This window comes from Myotis myotis, unplaced genomic scaffold (assembly GCF_014108235.1).
Source record: "Myotis myotis isolate mMyoMyo1 unplaced genomic scaffold, mMyoMyo1.p scaffold_m19_p_20, whole genome shotgun sequence".
NCBI lineage: Eukaryota > Metazoa > Chordata > Mammalia > Chiroptera > Vespertilionidae > Myotis > Myotis myotis.
The window spans coordinates 18,728,392-18,744,983 of NW_023416325.1; the positions used below are offsets into that span (position 1 = coordinate 18,728,392).

Genomic DNA, 16,592 nt, shown 5'->3' on the forward strand with positions numbered 1-16,592 from the left:
CAATTTTTGGACATTGCCATTATTTAATATATATTATTAAAATTAATTTCATGTTGTGTTTTTCTGTAACTACCAGAAAATTTAAAATTACTTATGTGGATCTCATTTGTGGCTCACCCTGCATTTCTATTGGATGGTGCTGTTCAAGACATTAAATGTTATGTCTGTCTTTCCACCTCAATCCTCATATATAATAAAGAGCTAATATGCTAATTAGACCAGCTGGTAGAACAACCTTCCGGAACAACCTTCAGGAATGACTAGTGGGTGGGGGGCAGGGCTGTGGGGCCATGAGGCAGCCAGGGCTGCGAGGGCCTACCCTTGCACGAATTTCGTGCATTGGGCCTCTAGTGTATAATAAAGCTACTGCAGAGATGAGAACTTCTTGCCATTATCATTTTCATCATCATATCTTGGGAGGAAATATTGTGTGTAAGTCCACACACATATACTTTGTACACATTAAAACAATCTTCTTGATTCTTATATATCTGTATTTTCCTGATGCTAATATTTTTACTACATTTCAAATTCATTAATTTTTGTAAACTATACTTTTTCATAAAATATTGAGTAGTTTCCATTTAAAACAATCCCATTTTGAACAGAAATGAGGGAAGGAAGAGTGTATACCATATACTTTATTTACTGAGCAAGACACTAACCAGCAGGATGGTTTGTGAGTGAATAATCTTGGACAAGTTATTAGACATGTTAACAAGTAACATCACTATGTATCACTTAATGTCAAAAAGGGAGAGGATTAACTGGGTCAACACAAGGGGAAAAAATTCACTCAGTTGACCTATTCCATATGTATCCACTTTAATACTGGTTCTTTTAATCTGTGAGTTCCATGTTTGTAAAATTCTGCAGTGCAGTGTAATAAAAAAAGAAAAATGTTTAATTAAAAATACTACAGCAACTGGCTGGCTATCATTATTCATTTTCATACATGTCATGCTTGAGAAAGCTTTGCATATTTTAAAAAGCTACGGAACCATTAAAGCTGTCAAAATCCAATCTCTGTATACTTCATACTTCTACATTTGAGTAAATCAGTTCTACATTTATAGGTTCATAAAACTTTTTGACTCATCCCTATGACATGGTGGTTTTTCCCCTCAATTTGTTCTCATTACGGCCGAAGTTAATGAGAAGGTATTACAGAATGATTTGCAATGGAATTATGTTTCTGCTGCAGTGTGTCCACAAAGCTACCCCGACTTTCTTTTCTCTTGTAGAGTAATGCGTTTTCTTAGGGCAAAGAATAACTAGAAAAAAGGAAGTTTCTCTTCTAGTCAGCATACATAATACAGCTAGTTGATCTCAAAAGGAAGCACAAAATTTCAGTATGAATCAGAAAAAGAACCACAGAAAACAAACAGTATTCATTACCTCATGTGAATTAAATTTCTGAAAGTTGAAACATTTTACACAAGAGCTTACAGTGGGGTATTGCTCTGAAAATCACCCTGCAACATTTATCCTACTAGGAAAGGGCTACTCAAAAAACAAACCTAGAACATGTTTTTCCACATTTTAAACCATAAAAGTTAATTCTTAATTTGAAAACAAAGAGCAAAGGAACTCAAATTAAGATGGACTCTTAGCTGCCTGCCATCTTAGGAATGCCAACTTATACAAGTTTAAATTATAGTTAGTATTTTTTAAACGGAAATAAAAAAGGAGGGGGATCTCAGCTGAGGCACTGCTGGGTGTGACAACATTACATGTAAGGTACGAGGAGTAAGCCAAAGCTCAATCTTTTTCTTACTTGGTGCGTAATGAACAGCAGCTCTTCCATCCTTCCCAAGAGGTCTGTCTTCAGTCCCAACTGTTGGCATTTTTGATGAACGAAGTGCAGGTGATACAGCCTAAGAACAGAAAAGATGCTTCTTTATTAAGTGTTCACCAGGTGAACCACTAGAAATACCAGCAGACAGTGAAACAAAGGAGTGGTTTCAAGCTCATCAAGTATGAGAAATGGAGTGACGAGTCTTTTCATGGATCTGGTGCGGGCAGATTGTGCCATCAAAGCAGAGCCTGCAGACCTTAAGCAAATCTTCCCTCCCAGGTCATTAGAGACATAGTTTCAGGAACACAGTAATTACATTAGGGTGGTGCCTCCAAGTAGTAATTGGCAATCAGTCTGGTTTTCCTTCTGTTTGGAAGAAAGCAGCTAGAAGAGATGACCTCAACCCCCCCCTCCCTCCAACTATTATTCTTTTATTTTTCCACACACACACACACACACACACACACACACACACACACACATATTATTTCCTTTGGTGTGTTTTTTTAATCCTCACCTGAGGATATGTTTTCCATTGATTTTCAGGCAGAGTGGAAGGAAGGGAGGGAGGGAGGGAAGGAGGGAAGAGAGGCAGAGTGAGACACACACACACAGAGGGAGAGGGGAGAAGGAGAGGGAGAAACATTGACGTGAGAGAGAAACATTGACGTGAGAGAGAAACACTGATTGGTTGCCTCCCGCACACATCCCGACTAGGGCTGGGGCTGGAACCTGCAACCGAGGTACATGTCCTTGACTGGGAATCAAACCCGAGACTCTTTGGTCCATAGGCTGACCCTCTTAACTGAGCCAAACCTACCAGGGCTATATATGTATATATTTCAATATCAGAGAGTTGAAGTATAAAATTAAATTCAAAGACATTACAGGTGAAGATTTAAACAACAGCTTCCCCACTCCAGATACTAGTAAAGTGAATTAGCAAAATGATTCTAAGATAAACTGATGCCTTGATTAAATGCCAGGGTAGAAATGAAAGTAGAAACAAACATTTCAGAGAAATAAAAATTATTTTTAGAATATCCAGCTCTCCTTTGTATAGTGACATTACTAAGAATATATTTAAGAAACAATGTGAACATTACTTTACTTCGTTCAACAGTCTTTCCTAATTGTTACAGAAAATAAGCATGATGGCTCACAATCACTAGGGAAAGTGGCTGCGAACAGTGCTGGGCTATTTCACAATGCTTGCTTTTTTTTTCTTTTCTTACTTCTCCCTTTCTACTTCTTTTTTAATTCCCTTTCTTTTCATTCTTCATTCCCACCATCACCAGGAAAGCATCGAACCTAACCCTTAGGATTATTAAAACCGATCATAGGCAATTCTTGGCTTTAGAGAAGTTAAAAAAGGATCTCCCATGCCTCGATCAACAATAAGGAAATGTGTCATTTCTTCTACCAAAGTTTGCCACACTGCCATGTCCTTTTCCGTCATGCAACAGCGGCCTGAATTCCAGTTCTCATTCAGGGGTGGGCAAACTTTTTGACTCGAGGGCCACAATGTGTTCTTAAACTGGACCGGAGGGCCGGAACAAAAGCATGGATGGAGTGTTTGTGTGAACTAATATAAATTCAAAGTAAACATCATTACATAAAAGGGTACGGTCTTTTTTTTTTTTTTTTAGTTTTATTCATTTCAAGCGGGCCCGTGGGCCGTAGTTTGCCCACGGCTGTTTAGGCTGATGAAAACCAGCATTCCCTTCTACCAGGTCAGTTCCACTCTCAGCAGCCTTCAGAGGAACACATTACTGGTAGAGTTCAAAGTCCATAGCACTAAGCATGGCCAGATCCTTCCTAGCCTCATCAATCTTTACCCCATTTAGAAAACAGACCAATGGAATGGCCTGTTCATTATCTCCCAAAGCCCAGCTAGTTCATTCCTATTGTGTAACCACAGCACATTCCAGGCTCAAACTAATGTCCCTCCCTCACCCCCACTAGCCAAGTCTTTCCACATTTCAAGTCATATCGGTTCTTCAAGGGCATTATGATCTCAGTAGAGGTCCGGTGCACGAATTTGTGCACAGGTGGGGGGGTCCAGCCAGCCCGCCCCAATGGGGCTGATTGGGGCTGGGCCGGCAGGGGATGTGGGAGGTTGGCGGACCGACACTGCCCTCCCCCACCCCTCTGCCCCCCCCCCCCACGATTAGGATGGGAGGGACCACGGGAGGTTGGCTGGCTGGCCCCACCCCCAATCGGGCTGGTTGGCCGGCCACAGTGGGTGTCATAGTGACTGGTCATCCTGGTGTTCTGGTTGCTGGCTTTTTAGATATAGATAATCTTCAAAGTACTTATAATACTAACTAGAGGCCCGGTGCACGAAATTCATGTATGGGGAATGGGGGTCCCTCAGCCCAGCCTGCACCCTCTCCAATCTGAGACCCTTTGGGAGATGTCAGTTGGGCATCCCTCTTGCAATCCAGGACTGCTGGCTCCTAACCGCTCACCTGCCTGCCTGCCTGATCACCCCTAACTGCCTCTGCCTGCCTCTGCCCCTAACTGCCTTGCCCCCCTGCTGACCTGATCACCCCTACCTTGCTTCCCTGCTGGCCTAATCGCCCCTAAACTTACTCCCCTGCTGACCTGGTCACCCCTAACCGCCTCTGCCTCGGCCCCCGGCCTAAACCGCAGTCTGGCCTCCCTCTGTGGGAGGCAACCTGTAGGATCAGGGAAAGGCGCTGCCCCCATTACCTCACTGCTGCTGCCACTGCCAGCCTGAGCCTCGGCCCTTCGCAGCCACCTGCAGCTGCCTGAACCTCAGCCCTTGCAGCCTCTGTGGCTTTGTCCGGCAGGTTGTCCGGAAGACACCTGCTCTAATTAACATATCACCCTTTTGTTAGTATAGACTAGAGGCCCGGTGCACAAAAATCTGTGCACTGGCGGGGGGGGGGGGGGGATGTCCCTCAGCCCGGCCTGTGCCCTCTCACAGTCTGGGACCCCTCGGGAGATAACGACCTGCTGGCTTAGGCCTGCTTCCAGGTGGCAGAGGGCAGGCCCAATCCCTAGGTGCCTGCTCCGCAGCCCCTGGTCGGGCTCAGAGCAGAGCTGATTGGGGAGTTGGGGCGCCGCCCCGTTATGCACAGAGCAGGGCAGATTGGGAGGTTGCGATGCCACCCTCAGTCACACTCAGGGTAGGGCCGATTGGGGGGTTGGGGAACCGCCCCCTGTCACACTCAAGGCAGGGTCGATGGGGAGGTTGCGGTGCCACCCCCTGTCACGCACAGAGCAGGGCGGATCAGGGGGTTGTGGTGCCACCCCTGTCACATACAGAACTGGCCGATCAGGGGGTTGGGGCACTGCCCCCTGTCACGCACAGAGCAGGGCCCATCAGGGGGGTTGGGGCTCCGCACCCTGTCACACACAGAGTAGGGCTGATCAAGGGGTTGGGGAGCTCCCCCCTGTCATGCACAGAGCAGGGTCGATCAGGGGTTTGGGGAGCTCTCCCCTGTCACGCACAGAGCAGGGCCGATCAGGGGGTTGGGGAGCTCCCCCCTGTCACGCACAGAGCAGGGCCGATCAGGGGGTTGGGGAGCTCCCCCCTGTCATGCACAGAGCAGGGCCGATCAGGAGGTTGTGATGCCACCCTCAGTCACACTCAGGGTAGGGCCAATTGGGGGGCTGGGGCACCGCCCCGTCACACTCAAGGCATGGTCGATGGGGAGGGTGGGGCGCCGCCCCGTCACCCACAGAGCAGGGCCCATGGGGGGTTTGGGGGGCTACACCCTGTCACACACAGAGCAGGGTCGATCAGGGGGTTGGGGAGCCCCCCCCTATCAAGCACAGAGCAGGGCCGATCAGGGGGTTGGGGCGCTGCACCCTGTCACACACAGAGCCGCAGGGCAATCAGGGGGTTGGGGAGCTCCCCCCTATCAGGCACAGAGCAGGGCTGATCAGGGGGTTGGGGTGCCTTCCCCTGTCACTCACAGAGCAGGGCGGATGGGGAGGTTGTGGCCCTGCCCCCGTCACACACAGAGCCGCAGGGCGATCAGGGGGTTTGGGCGCTGCCCCCTGTCACGCTGATCCCGGTGCCGGGAGGCCTCGCGGCTCCGCTGATCCAGATGCTGGGAGGCGTATTACCCTTTTACTATATAGGATAGAGGCCTGGTGCACGGGTGGAGGCCGGCTGGTTTGCCCTGAAGGGTGTCCTGGATCAGGGTGGGGGTCCCACTTGGGTGCTTGGCCAGCCTGGATGAGGCAATGATGGCTGTTTGCATCTGGTCACACCCCCTTCAGGGTGGGGGTCCCCACTGGGGTGCCTGGCCAGTCTGGGTGAGGGGCTGAGGGCCATTTTCAGGCTGGCGGGTGACTGAAGCTCCCAACCGTTCCTTTTTTCCTTTATTTTTTTTTTTATTCTTGGATTTATGGCTGTCACTGGAGCTGAGAGCCGGCTTTAGCTGTGAGACCTCGCTGCTGAAAGCAGGTTTCTGGCTTTGTTTACTTTCTGTATTTGAAACTTTGTTGCGACTCCAGCTCTGAGATCCCGGGTGACTGAAAACAGGTTTCTGGGGTTTTGTTTAGCTTCTATATTTGTAACAATGTTTCTTAGGAGCTCAGAGCCCAGCAGCGGCAGGCGGGGAACATTGGAGTCCTCCGTCACTGAATCAAGCAAGCCTCCTGTTTGTGTCAGTAGCCTGGCTGCCGGCCGCCATCTTGGCTGGCAGTTAATTTGCATATCGCCCTGATCCTATCTAATAAAAGAGAAACATGGTAATTAGCCGTACAACTGCTACCCTTCCCACTGGCTAATCAGTGAGATATGCAAATTAATTGCCAGCCAAGATGTCAGTAATCGCCAACAAAGATGGCAGTTAATTTGCATACTCGCGATGAGAGACTAAAGGGGAAGGACTGAAGAATGGTGAATGGTAACCCAGGCAGCAGGCAAGAGTTGGGGGGTGGGCAAAGGCCGCCTTTCCCCACCCCCCAGCCAGTGATCGCCATCGGAAAGCTGGGGTTGCCCCGCTGGCCTGCGGCCCTGATCACCATGGCGATCAGAGGGCGGGTGGGCTGGGGCGCAGGCTAGGCAGCAATCCCGGACCCCCGCCATGGCAATCGAAGGGCGGGAGGGCCTACGTCCCTCGATCGCCATGGCGATCAGAGGGTGGGAGGGCGGTGTTGCAGGCAAGGTAGCAACCCCGGACCCCGGGGACCGGGGTTGCTGGCTGGCCTGCATCTGGCGATCACCGTGGCGATTGGAGGGTGGGAGGGCCGGAGCGCAGGCCAGGCATCAACCCCGGACCCCCACCGTGGCAATCGAAGGGCGGGAGGGCCAGTTGCAGGCCAGGCAGCAACCCCGGACCCCCGCCATGGTGATCGGAGGGCGGAAGGGCCGGAGCGCAGGCCAGGCATCAACCCGGGACCCCCACCATGGCAATGGAAGGGCGGGAGGGCCGGGCGCAGGCCAGGCAGCAACCCCGGACCCCCGCCATGGCAATCGGAGGGCAGGAGGGCCGGAGCGCAGACCAGGCATCAACCCCGGACCCCCATCATGGTGATCGGAGGGCAGGAGGGCGGGGCGCAGGACAGGCGGCAACCCGGACTCCAGGAACCTCTCTTAAAGGTTCTCTTAAAGCAGTTGGTGAGGGACCTCGGAGAGCCCCAGGGGGCCCTGGTGCCAGCAAAACTGAGACCTGGGGCGGCTCTCCCCAGGAAGGTCCAGGGAACAGCCACTGCAGCCCCCGCCCACCCCAGCGCAAGGCAGGGCACGCTGGGCCCAAGGACCCACCCCCTCCCAGAGGCCCCTGGCTTGCTCATGCAACCCTGGTCATGTCACCGGAGCAGCTATAAGGCACAGAAAGCACCAGGGAGGGCCGCTTGCCCCCACCGCATTTGCAAAGACAAGGCCGGAGGGTGTGAGGGCCGGCTCACATCTCCTTCTCCCTCCTTTTGCTCCTCCTCTGGCTGCTTAGCTCGCCCAGCTTCTTATCCAGGCTCCTCTGCAGCTGGGCCCTCTTGGCGGGGTCCAGGGACCCGTCCTTGGCCCCACTGCCTGCGTACAGCACTGCCTCCCGGCTGATTTTCTGTGGGGTGTGGGTGCGGGCCCTCTCCCCACAGCCATGGATTCTGGGCTGGCAGTGGCTGAGGCAGTAGCGGTGGCTGCAGTGTGGGCAGAGCTGGCCCAGAGTCATGTCGCTGCTTCATGGCGGCCGAGACCAGGGCATCGAAGTCCTCCGTGGAGGGCAGATCCAGGGCCGGGGTCCTTTTGCATCTTTCTTTTTCTTTTCTGGCAACTTCCGCAGCCCCGGGCCTGCGGCCGTGGGCCCTCCTTGGCTTGCTGCTCCTGCCTGCCTCTCTCCCTCTGCAGTCGCTACAGGTGCACAGCCCTCAGGTCCACGCTGCTCGGCTCTCGCCTGGGGGGCTCCATCTGCATGGGGCTGGAGGGCTCGGGATGGAGAGGGGCTTTGCTGTCAGTCCCTACCAGGACAGGTGGGACTGGTAGAGCCGATTTTTTTTTTTGGCTGTGTGCACATAGCTTTAATTCTTAAATAATTTATACTCCTCTGAAACAAATAAAACTCTGCGGCCCTGAGATTGCCATGGCGATCGGAGGGCGGGAGAGCCTGGGCGGAGGGCGGGAGAGCCTGGGCGCAGGCCAGGCGGCACCCGGGCACCCTAGCACCTAACATGCAAAGGTCGGGGATGAAATGACTTTTCCCAACCACATCTGCAAATATCCTGGGGAAGGCATCACTGAAGAGTTCACAACAGCTCTCTTACTTGGCAAGGAAGAAAAAAGTTGGCAATGGAAACAATCCCTTACATCAAAGTTAAGGTCCCTCTGGGTAAAAAAGAATATTTCCAACGTAAAGGAGGGAGCAGGCAAAAATAATAGGTTCTCATGACTTCCACTGAAGATTGGGCATATGACAGAGTCAAAAGGAACAGACAAATTAAAACAGACAGTGGACATTCAAATGACCCGAATCAACTGTCACTGTTTGTCCCAATAGCAGCAATGCTTATGTGATAATATAGTTTAACAGACATATAAACAAGTCACATGATAAGATAGGTTCGGCTTCTAAAGTAAATTGAATATGTTCTTTTAAAATTCTAATGTCCTTTCCTCTGACTATAATTCTTAATTTTCCAATCAGAAAATTATCCCAGGTGATCCAGTAACATGTAGAACTCCAGTAACCTAACTTATTTAAAAAAAACAAACATCCCAACCATTTTTAAAATATTTAACTTGATATTTTAGGGTTAAAATTATAGACGATGTTTAGATCCAAATATATTTTCTGAATATTTTTAAAAAAAAATATATATATATATATTTAAAAAATATATATATATATATAAGTGATACATTTTCCCAAGGAACTCTGAATTAGTACCTCTCCCTCTAACTTTCTTCAAATTGAGAGAATCTATGGAGTTCCCTATACTGCACAAGTTATAATGAAAGAAAATAAGACTTTCTAAGAGCATCAAATACATGTTTTCTTATTTACAAACATATACACTCTTCTCTCTCTCTCTCTCTCTCTCTTTCTCTCTCTCTCTCTCTTTAAAATATATTCTTACTGATTCAGAGAGGAAGGGAGAGGGAGAGAGACAGAAACATCAATGATGAGAGAGAATCATTGATCGGCTGCCTCCTACACACCCCGTACTGGGGATCAGGCCAAAACCTGGGCATGTGGCCTGACCAGGAATCAAACTGTGACTTCCTGGTTCATAGGTTGATGCTAAACCACTGAGTCACACCCGCCGGGCTCAATTCTTATTTATAAATTCATTCCAAGGACATATACAGCTTGAAAAGCTTTGGAAGCAGTTTCAAAAAAAAACTAGCTTTTAAGTAACAAGAAACCAGTTATAGAAGAAACTTTAAATTAAAAGAAAAAATTTGTTTTAATTTATTCAAGAGTGGGAACATCCTCCATGAAAATGTGTGCCTTGACTGTGGATGGCTGGGTGGTCTTATCACACCTTAGGAATTCAAATGCTTTTTACAATGACAAGAAAGAGAGTTTCATCTCATTTCTCTCCCAGGGTAGCTGTCTGTCAACAGAAGGTGGACATCAATAAAAGGAGGGGCTTGCACAATCAATCCAGAAAGTCAGCAATCTATGAATAATCCAGAACCCAGTATTTATCTCCTCTGCCACACACCCTCCCTCCCAGCCAGTGAGCAAGATAATTACCCTCAAGTCAAGCTAAGTGCCCCCCAGTCACAGTGGCCCAATGCTGACATACAAAGCATACAAATAATTCTCACTCTGGCATAAAAGTGACAACTTTCTTGGAAGAAAAGCAGATACTGTAAATTTCTCAAAGTCTTCCTGAAACACTTTTTAAAGTAATTTTTACTTCTTTAGAAAAAATGCATACATGGCACACCATCTGTAATAAAAGGCCCATTCTATAAAGTTTTACCTGGTCCTACTCATATCTGCAATCATAACCATATTTACAGACAAATATATCTATACTAATAAAAGAGTAATATGCTAATTAGACTGGGAGACCTTCCAGGAGACCTTCCAGATGTTCTTCTGGACAAAGCCATGGTGGTGGGGCTGAGGTAGAGGTGGTTAGAGGCCAAGAGGGGAGGGCAGTTGTGGGTGATCAGGCTGGTGGGGGATGGGGCCATTGGGGGTAAGCAGGCCAGCAGTGGGGGGGGAGGGCAGTTGGGGGCGAACAGGCCAGCAGGCAGAGTGGTTAGAGGCAATCAGGCAGGCAGGCAGGCAGGTGAGTGGTTAGGAGCCAGCAGTCCCGGATTATGAGAGGGATGTCCAACTACTGGTTTAGGCCCAATCCCTGTAAACTGGCAGGACATTTTTTGAGGGGTCCCAAATTGGAGAGGGTGCAGGCCAGGCTGAGGAACACACCCTCCCCCATGCACGAATTTTGTGCACCGGGCCACTAGTTATCCAATGGGAAGGGTAGCGGATGTACGGCTAATTACCATGTTTCTCTTTTATTAGATAGGATAATCTTAAAAGTACTTATAATACTAACTAGAGGCCCAGTGCATGGAATTCGTGCAGTGGAGAGGGGAGTCCCTCAGCCCAGCCTGCGCCCTCTCGCAATCCAGGACCCCTCTGGGGATGTCCAACTGTTGGTTTAGGCCCAATCCCTGCAGCCAGACATCCCTCTCACAATCCAGGACCACTCGCCACTAAACTCTCGCCTGCCTGCTTGCCTGCTCAGTGCGTGTCATAGCAACCAGTTGTTCTGGTTGTTCCACCATAACGGTCGCTTAGGCTTTTATACATATAGATGGTGTATAATATCTGTTAATCAGATACATTTTATTTTAAAGTGAGAAAGGGCTTTAGAAATTTGATTCCTACTTAACCATCAATCCTTCAGTAAAACACTGATTGCTTGTCACTTTGTACTTGAATGTCCAGCATCTTTAGATTTGGGTTAATTACTCCTCTCATAGCCATAAATACAATTTTAATTTTATTTATACGCTATTTCTCCTGAAGTCTGTGGGTGTTTCAAGTATAAGGATGGTAAGTTAATAATATTTGTAACCTCGAGTTGCTAACACAAGGGAACTAATCTTCAAATGATTAACAAATATGTAAAATACACGGATGGGAAGAAAGATAAATACATGAATGGAAGAATAATAAACTGATTTCCTTGAAGAGCAAGCCTACCTTACTAATCTCTAGGCACCCCAGAAATAACAGCATTTCTATTTGCCCGAACACACAGAGCTGGTTTGGAGGACAAGGACACAAACTTCCTGACTCAAGTCAGCTGTTCTCCAAAGAATTGTAATTCTTATCTGTCACTTTAATTACATAATGCCTGGTATTATTAAACTTCCATGTGCATAAATTCTACTTCCCTACTATGATGCCATCATCTTAAAAAGTATAGACTATTCTTGTGGATCTCTCAAAATGTAGAGCTAAAGGGACTACGTAATACTTTATTAGTCTTATGATATTTCAAAGGATTTTAAAAAACAAATGTAAAGATTTTAGTATTTACACCAGGAATAACATTAATGAAAAAAAGCCATCAACAAGCAAACCCAAGGAATGTTATAGACTAGTAACTTTTCGAAACCTTTCAAAGTACACAAGTATTTTTTAAGAACATTCAAGAACCTGAACTAAAAACCCCCAAGTTCAGCAGGCCAACTATAAAGAAATACTGAGACACCAACATAAAGCCTTCCATTTAGGGAAATTTTTGTTTGTGTAGCTATGGCAGACTCACCCCAAGTTCGTCGTCATCAGAATTATCAAAGATGTTGTCTAAGTCATGCAGGGAAGGTGCCAAATCTGTCACCTGCGTAAGGCTACTGGAGCCAGCTCTGCCAGCAGCATTATCTTGCCGGACATCTATGGGAAAGGAGACAAAATAAACAGAATGAGCATCTTCATTAAGGAAGAAGAAATGAGGAGAGGACATGGATCTCAATGAGCAACACCTGCCTGTGAATTTTTCCCTATGTTTTCAGTTAAATTTAGAGACAATTATTTCCTTATATGTTTATCAGTTTTGAAAGGAACTGAAAAACAAACTATGAAAAATATATTAAAGATGAGATCAAATTATTGCTATTACTATAAGAATATAATTTGAAATCGAGAAGCATCTCCCTCGCATTTTATTTTAGCAACAATCCAAGTGAGGCAAATAATCATTGTACACACCTGTTTTAGTAGCAGAACTGAAAATAGACATGGCATTTTTCCCATCAGGCACCGGCGTGGAATGACCTGGTGTAGTGACATCCTTGGTACCAAATCCATCCTCTGACTGTATAATAAATTCAGCCAAACAAAACACATGAACACCAACCCAAAGTGTGGAATATGAGGGAGAACACAAAGAATTAGAGGGTAGAATGGAACTTGTTATGAGCACAAGTATGATAAACCATGGTCTATGCAACCAAAAGAAATAAAAGGTATGTCCTTTCCCCTGAATTTAAACAGAACCAAAACTCCCACACTTTCCTCTCAATCCTATGGAGTATTCTGAGTCAATCAGGGTTTTATGCCTAAATGGTACTGGTGGCATTTGATTACAGACCTGCCATGGTGTTACAAGCTGCCTTTAATAAATTTTGGATGCTGAATTATGGTTCAAGCTTTCTAGAACTGGATACATCTCTGTAAGGAATCTAACAAGCAGTCCCCTGAATTATACTGGCCTCCTTTAATTGCCTTACTTCCTCTATGCTCAAGAATACCTCTTTAAATGGTCTAGCATTTTACAATGTTTTAACATTTAAGGCTGAAGACAGCTGATACACCCAGTACTCATTTTTGTGACAATGAAACAGTATAATCAATACTGACATGGTCAAAGAGTGATGTTAATATTAATTCAGAAGAGATATAGTTAAAGCGCTTGGCACAGTAGTCACAGTAAGCGCGTAATAAACAGTAGATACTGTTAACATTTTTTCTTTACATTTTGGGTATTTTGGAATCATAATTAAAAGAAATAAGGAGGGAGCATAGGCCAACAAGAATTAGCATATGAGAGGAAACATGCGCTGTACAAGCTATAGCCTGGAAAATATGAGGCTTCATTTATGTTCGGCTGACTTTTCAACAAAGGTGAGCCATGACATAAAAGGGAACGATACGCTGTTCATACGATAGTACCAAGAGCATGAGTATGGGGACAGAGCAGTCAGGCACGGCTATCTCAAACATTCTGCCTCAACAGTTCTCCCACACATGCTGTGCTGACATAGATCAAAACCCACACCACATGGACCTCTCTCCATGTTAAATGGTACCTTATTCTTTTTCAGGGAATCTTTTTCCGTCCCTTGTTTGCATTTCTTGTTTGCTGTAAAGATGTATTTTATGTCACCGTCCTCAAAGGTATATGGGTCATTGACTTCTCCCAAACTGTCTCCAGGTTGTTGTGAGAGAGGCAATGGGTCAAGGAAGTGGAGTGGCTGCATCTGGGGCTGCTTGTCGTGCCAGATTTTAAACCGTTTATTAGGTTGTGCTAAGAGTCTAAAAGGGAAAATAAATGACATTTTAGGCTAGGCAAGATAAAGTAAAAAGAATGATGTTTTTAAAAGAAAAGCATTTATGACTTAAAGCATTTGTAAAGCTTAAACTGAACTTAAAAATAATTCATTTACATAGTGAATTTCTTCTAGTGACTGTATTCACAATTAAATAAAACTTAGTAGCCTCTGTGAGGAATATATATTGTTGTCTCTGATTCCATGGGTTCCACTTAAGAGCACAGATGGGCTCATAACAGACTGTCTAGGTTCAAATTTCAAGTGTGTCATTTACTAACTGCATGACCCTAGTTTCTTTCTCATCTATGAAGTTAAGGTAGTGACATGAAGATTAAGTGAGATAATCTGTGTAAACTGTTAAGAATTAAGGATAGCTCAAAAACACTAGAAATGTTAAGCATTATTACTGGACACGTGATACATAACCAAATACATACAAATCCTTTCTTAAAAGTGTCAAGAGCCCTGGCCAGGTGGCTCAGTTGGTTGGAGCGTTGTCCTGTACACCAAATGGTGGCAGGTTCTTTTCCCGGTCAGAGCACATACCCAGGCTGCAGTTGGAATATGTACGAGACGCAATCGGTCAAAGTTTCTCTCTCACATCGATGTTTTTTCTCTCAAAAAATCAATAAAAACATATCCTACCCGAACCAGTTTGGCTCAGTGGATAGAGGGTCGGCCCACGGACTGAAGGGTCCTGGGTTCGATTCTGGTCAAGGGCACATGCCCGGGTTGTGGGCTCAATCCCCAGTAGGGGGCGTGCAAGAGGCAGCTGATCAATGATTCTCTCATCATTGATGTTTCTCTCTCTCCCTCTCTGAAATCAATAAAAATATATTTTAAAAAACAAACAAACAAAATATCCTTGAGTGAGGAGTTTTTATAAAGTGTCAAGAAACAAGAAGGTACTGACCATAGTAAGGAAAGTCTCATAAAGCTGTATTCTTTGATTAGTAGCAGGACCAAAACAAAGTACATTAAATGTAATGCTAGTACATTAAATGCCACAATGAGACCTTTATATGCCAGCATGTTTACATAGTGACATGTGTGTTAAACCTCACAAATGATGAAGCATTTGACTTTTAAACATTTTCCAAATGCAGAGTCTAAAATGATGAAGCAAAGCCTCTTTCATTTTGGATCTGAAAGTCTGCAGGGAGAGGTGAGGAGGAAAACCCGATTCATGGGTTCTATGGCCTTTGCCCTCATTTAGGGGGTGATCAGGTGGATAGTGCGGAGAGTCGCCTTACCTTTGCAATGCAGTGCTCTCTGAGTTTACCTCCATTTTGGCATCACACCTCTCACCCTGAAGCTCTGGAGGCCGGAACTCAACATCATCAATGGGTGGGAGACAAAAACTATGCCACCACTTATCTGATGACTCCGGGTTTGAGTGCCTAATCCCACAATATAAGGCTGTCTCGCTGACCTCTGCCATCAGAGGCAGTCTTTGGCCTACGAGGACAGTTCTGTCATCCAGAGTAGACAACTGCTGGAGTTCCAGCCCATTTCCATAGAGAGCTGGATTCACAGGGACAGATGGTGGGTCCAGACTCTCCGTTTCCTGACCTCGCGGCTGAGGGCTGAGTGTTGGTGGCAGAGGGGAAATAGGGGAATGAGGTGAATCCATAGGATTCAGATTCATTTGCTTGCTTGTGTTTCTGGAAGGCACGGCCATTTGCTTATCATACTTCCTACTGCTGGACACCTCTAAGGAGGAGTCTATCCCTGCCAACCCTAGCTTCTGCCCTGGTGTATCCTGTTCCATGCATAACTCTTCGGCCACAGAGGGCCTATGGTGAAATGGTATCAAGGGTCTCTTTTGCAACTTGTCTCCCTTTTCCTGTCTTTCTGTTGTTTTGTGCTTAGAAGAAGCAGGAGGTGGTAAAGATGAAGATGATGATGGTCCTGCATTGAACCCTGGTTGAGATATTGTGGGAGGTCGGTTGGTTCCTACGGCACAACGTTTTAAAAGTTTATGCCTGAAATGAGAATTAAAACAATGTCAACAAATACACAGATGAGAATGACTGCATCGTTATAACATTACAAAAGAGATGCCTCTGATGAGGTTATGTCTTGTTAAGTACTCAGCAGATGCACTAATACACCAAAAAAGACTCTAGGTGTTAATTATATTTTTAATGACTAAAAACTGCAAACACCCTGATGAAAAGCAATAAATCAACCACATACAAGTTAAGACGATAAGAGATGGAATTATGAATCATAAACTCATACACTGCTAAACCCTACAAAATTACTGATTTGAAAAAAATCTCCAAAACTTTCCAATTTGGTGAGGGTCTCAGATAATCTATTCATACTCCATCTTAAAGTCAAGAGTTTTGAGATCATCTGCCAAAACAAAACTTCTAATTTGTATTTCACAGCACTTTACTAACTCCAATATAGAATGATTTATAATGGCTTGTAGTGTTGTAAATCAGGAATAAAATAAGTATGCTACTCTCTCCCAAAATGTGACACTAAGATAATAAGGGTGAATTCTAACACCTAATAGCCTAAACATACCTGAAACCTTATATGACACCATTATCTAAGAAATAAGGGAAAAAGACAACTTGGGATCTTACATAGGTTAGCATGAGATAGAAGTAAAAAAGTTGTTGTGAGTGAACACATATCCAAGTGCACATGAAGTATTGAGGCAGGAACAGCAAGTCTGCTCACACTCTTCCTGGCAATATGGCTGAGAAAACGCTCAGGAAGAACCCTAGATGATGGCAAGGTTTAATCTGTGCAACCAAGTTATATAGCAGGTCGGCC

General features: G+C 45.9%; 1 protein-coding gene across 10 annotated transcripts in view; it reads right to left on the reverse strand.

Moving 5' to 3' along the window:
* Window positions 1–16,592, reverse strand: part of MED13L (mediator complex subunit 13L) — a 278,051-nt gene that overhangs the window by 35,495 nt on the left and 225,964 nt on the right. For all 10 annotated transcript variants that reach the window (XR_004974868.1, XM_036353960.1, XM_036353958.1 and 7 more), the window contains 5 exons: window positions 15,053–15,784; window positions 13,557–13,782; window positions 12,457–12,562; window positions 12,017–12,141; window positions 1,778–1,877 (listed from right to left, as the gene is read on the reverse strand). Coding sequence is in view for 9 of the 10 variants with exons in the window: in XM_036353960.1 (XP_036209853.1) it covers window positions 1,778–1,877; window positions 12,017–12,141; window positions 12,457–12,562; window positions 13,557–13,782; window positions 15,053–15,784 (1,289 nt within the window). In the remaining variant the exon portion in view is untranslated. The remainder of the gene's footprint in view (window positions 1–1,777; window positions 1,878–12,016; window positions 12,142–12,456; window positions 12,563–13,556; window positions 13,783–15,052; window positions 15,785–16,592) is intronic.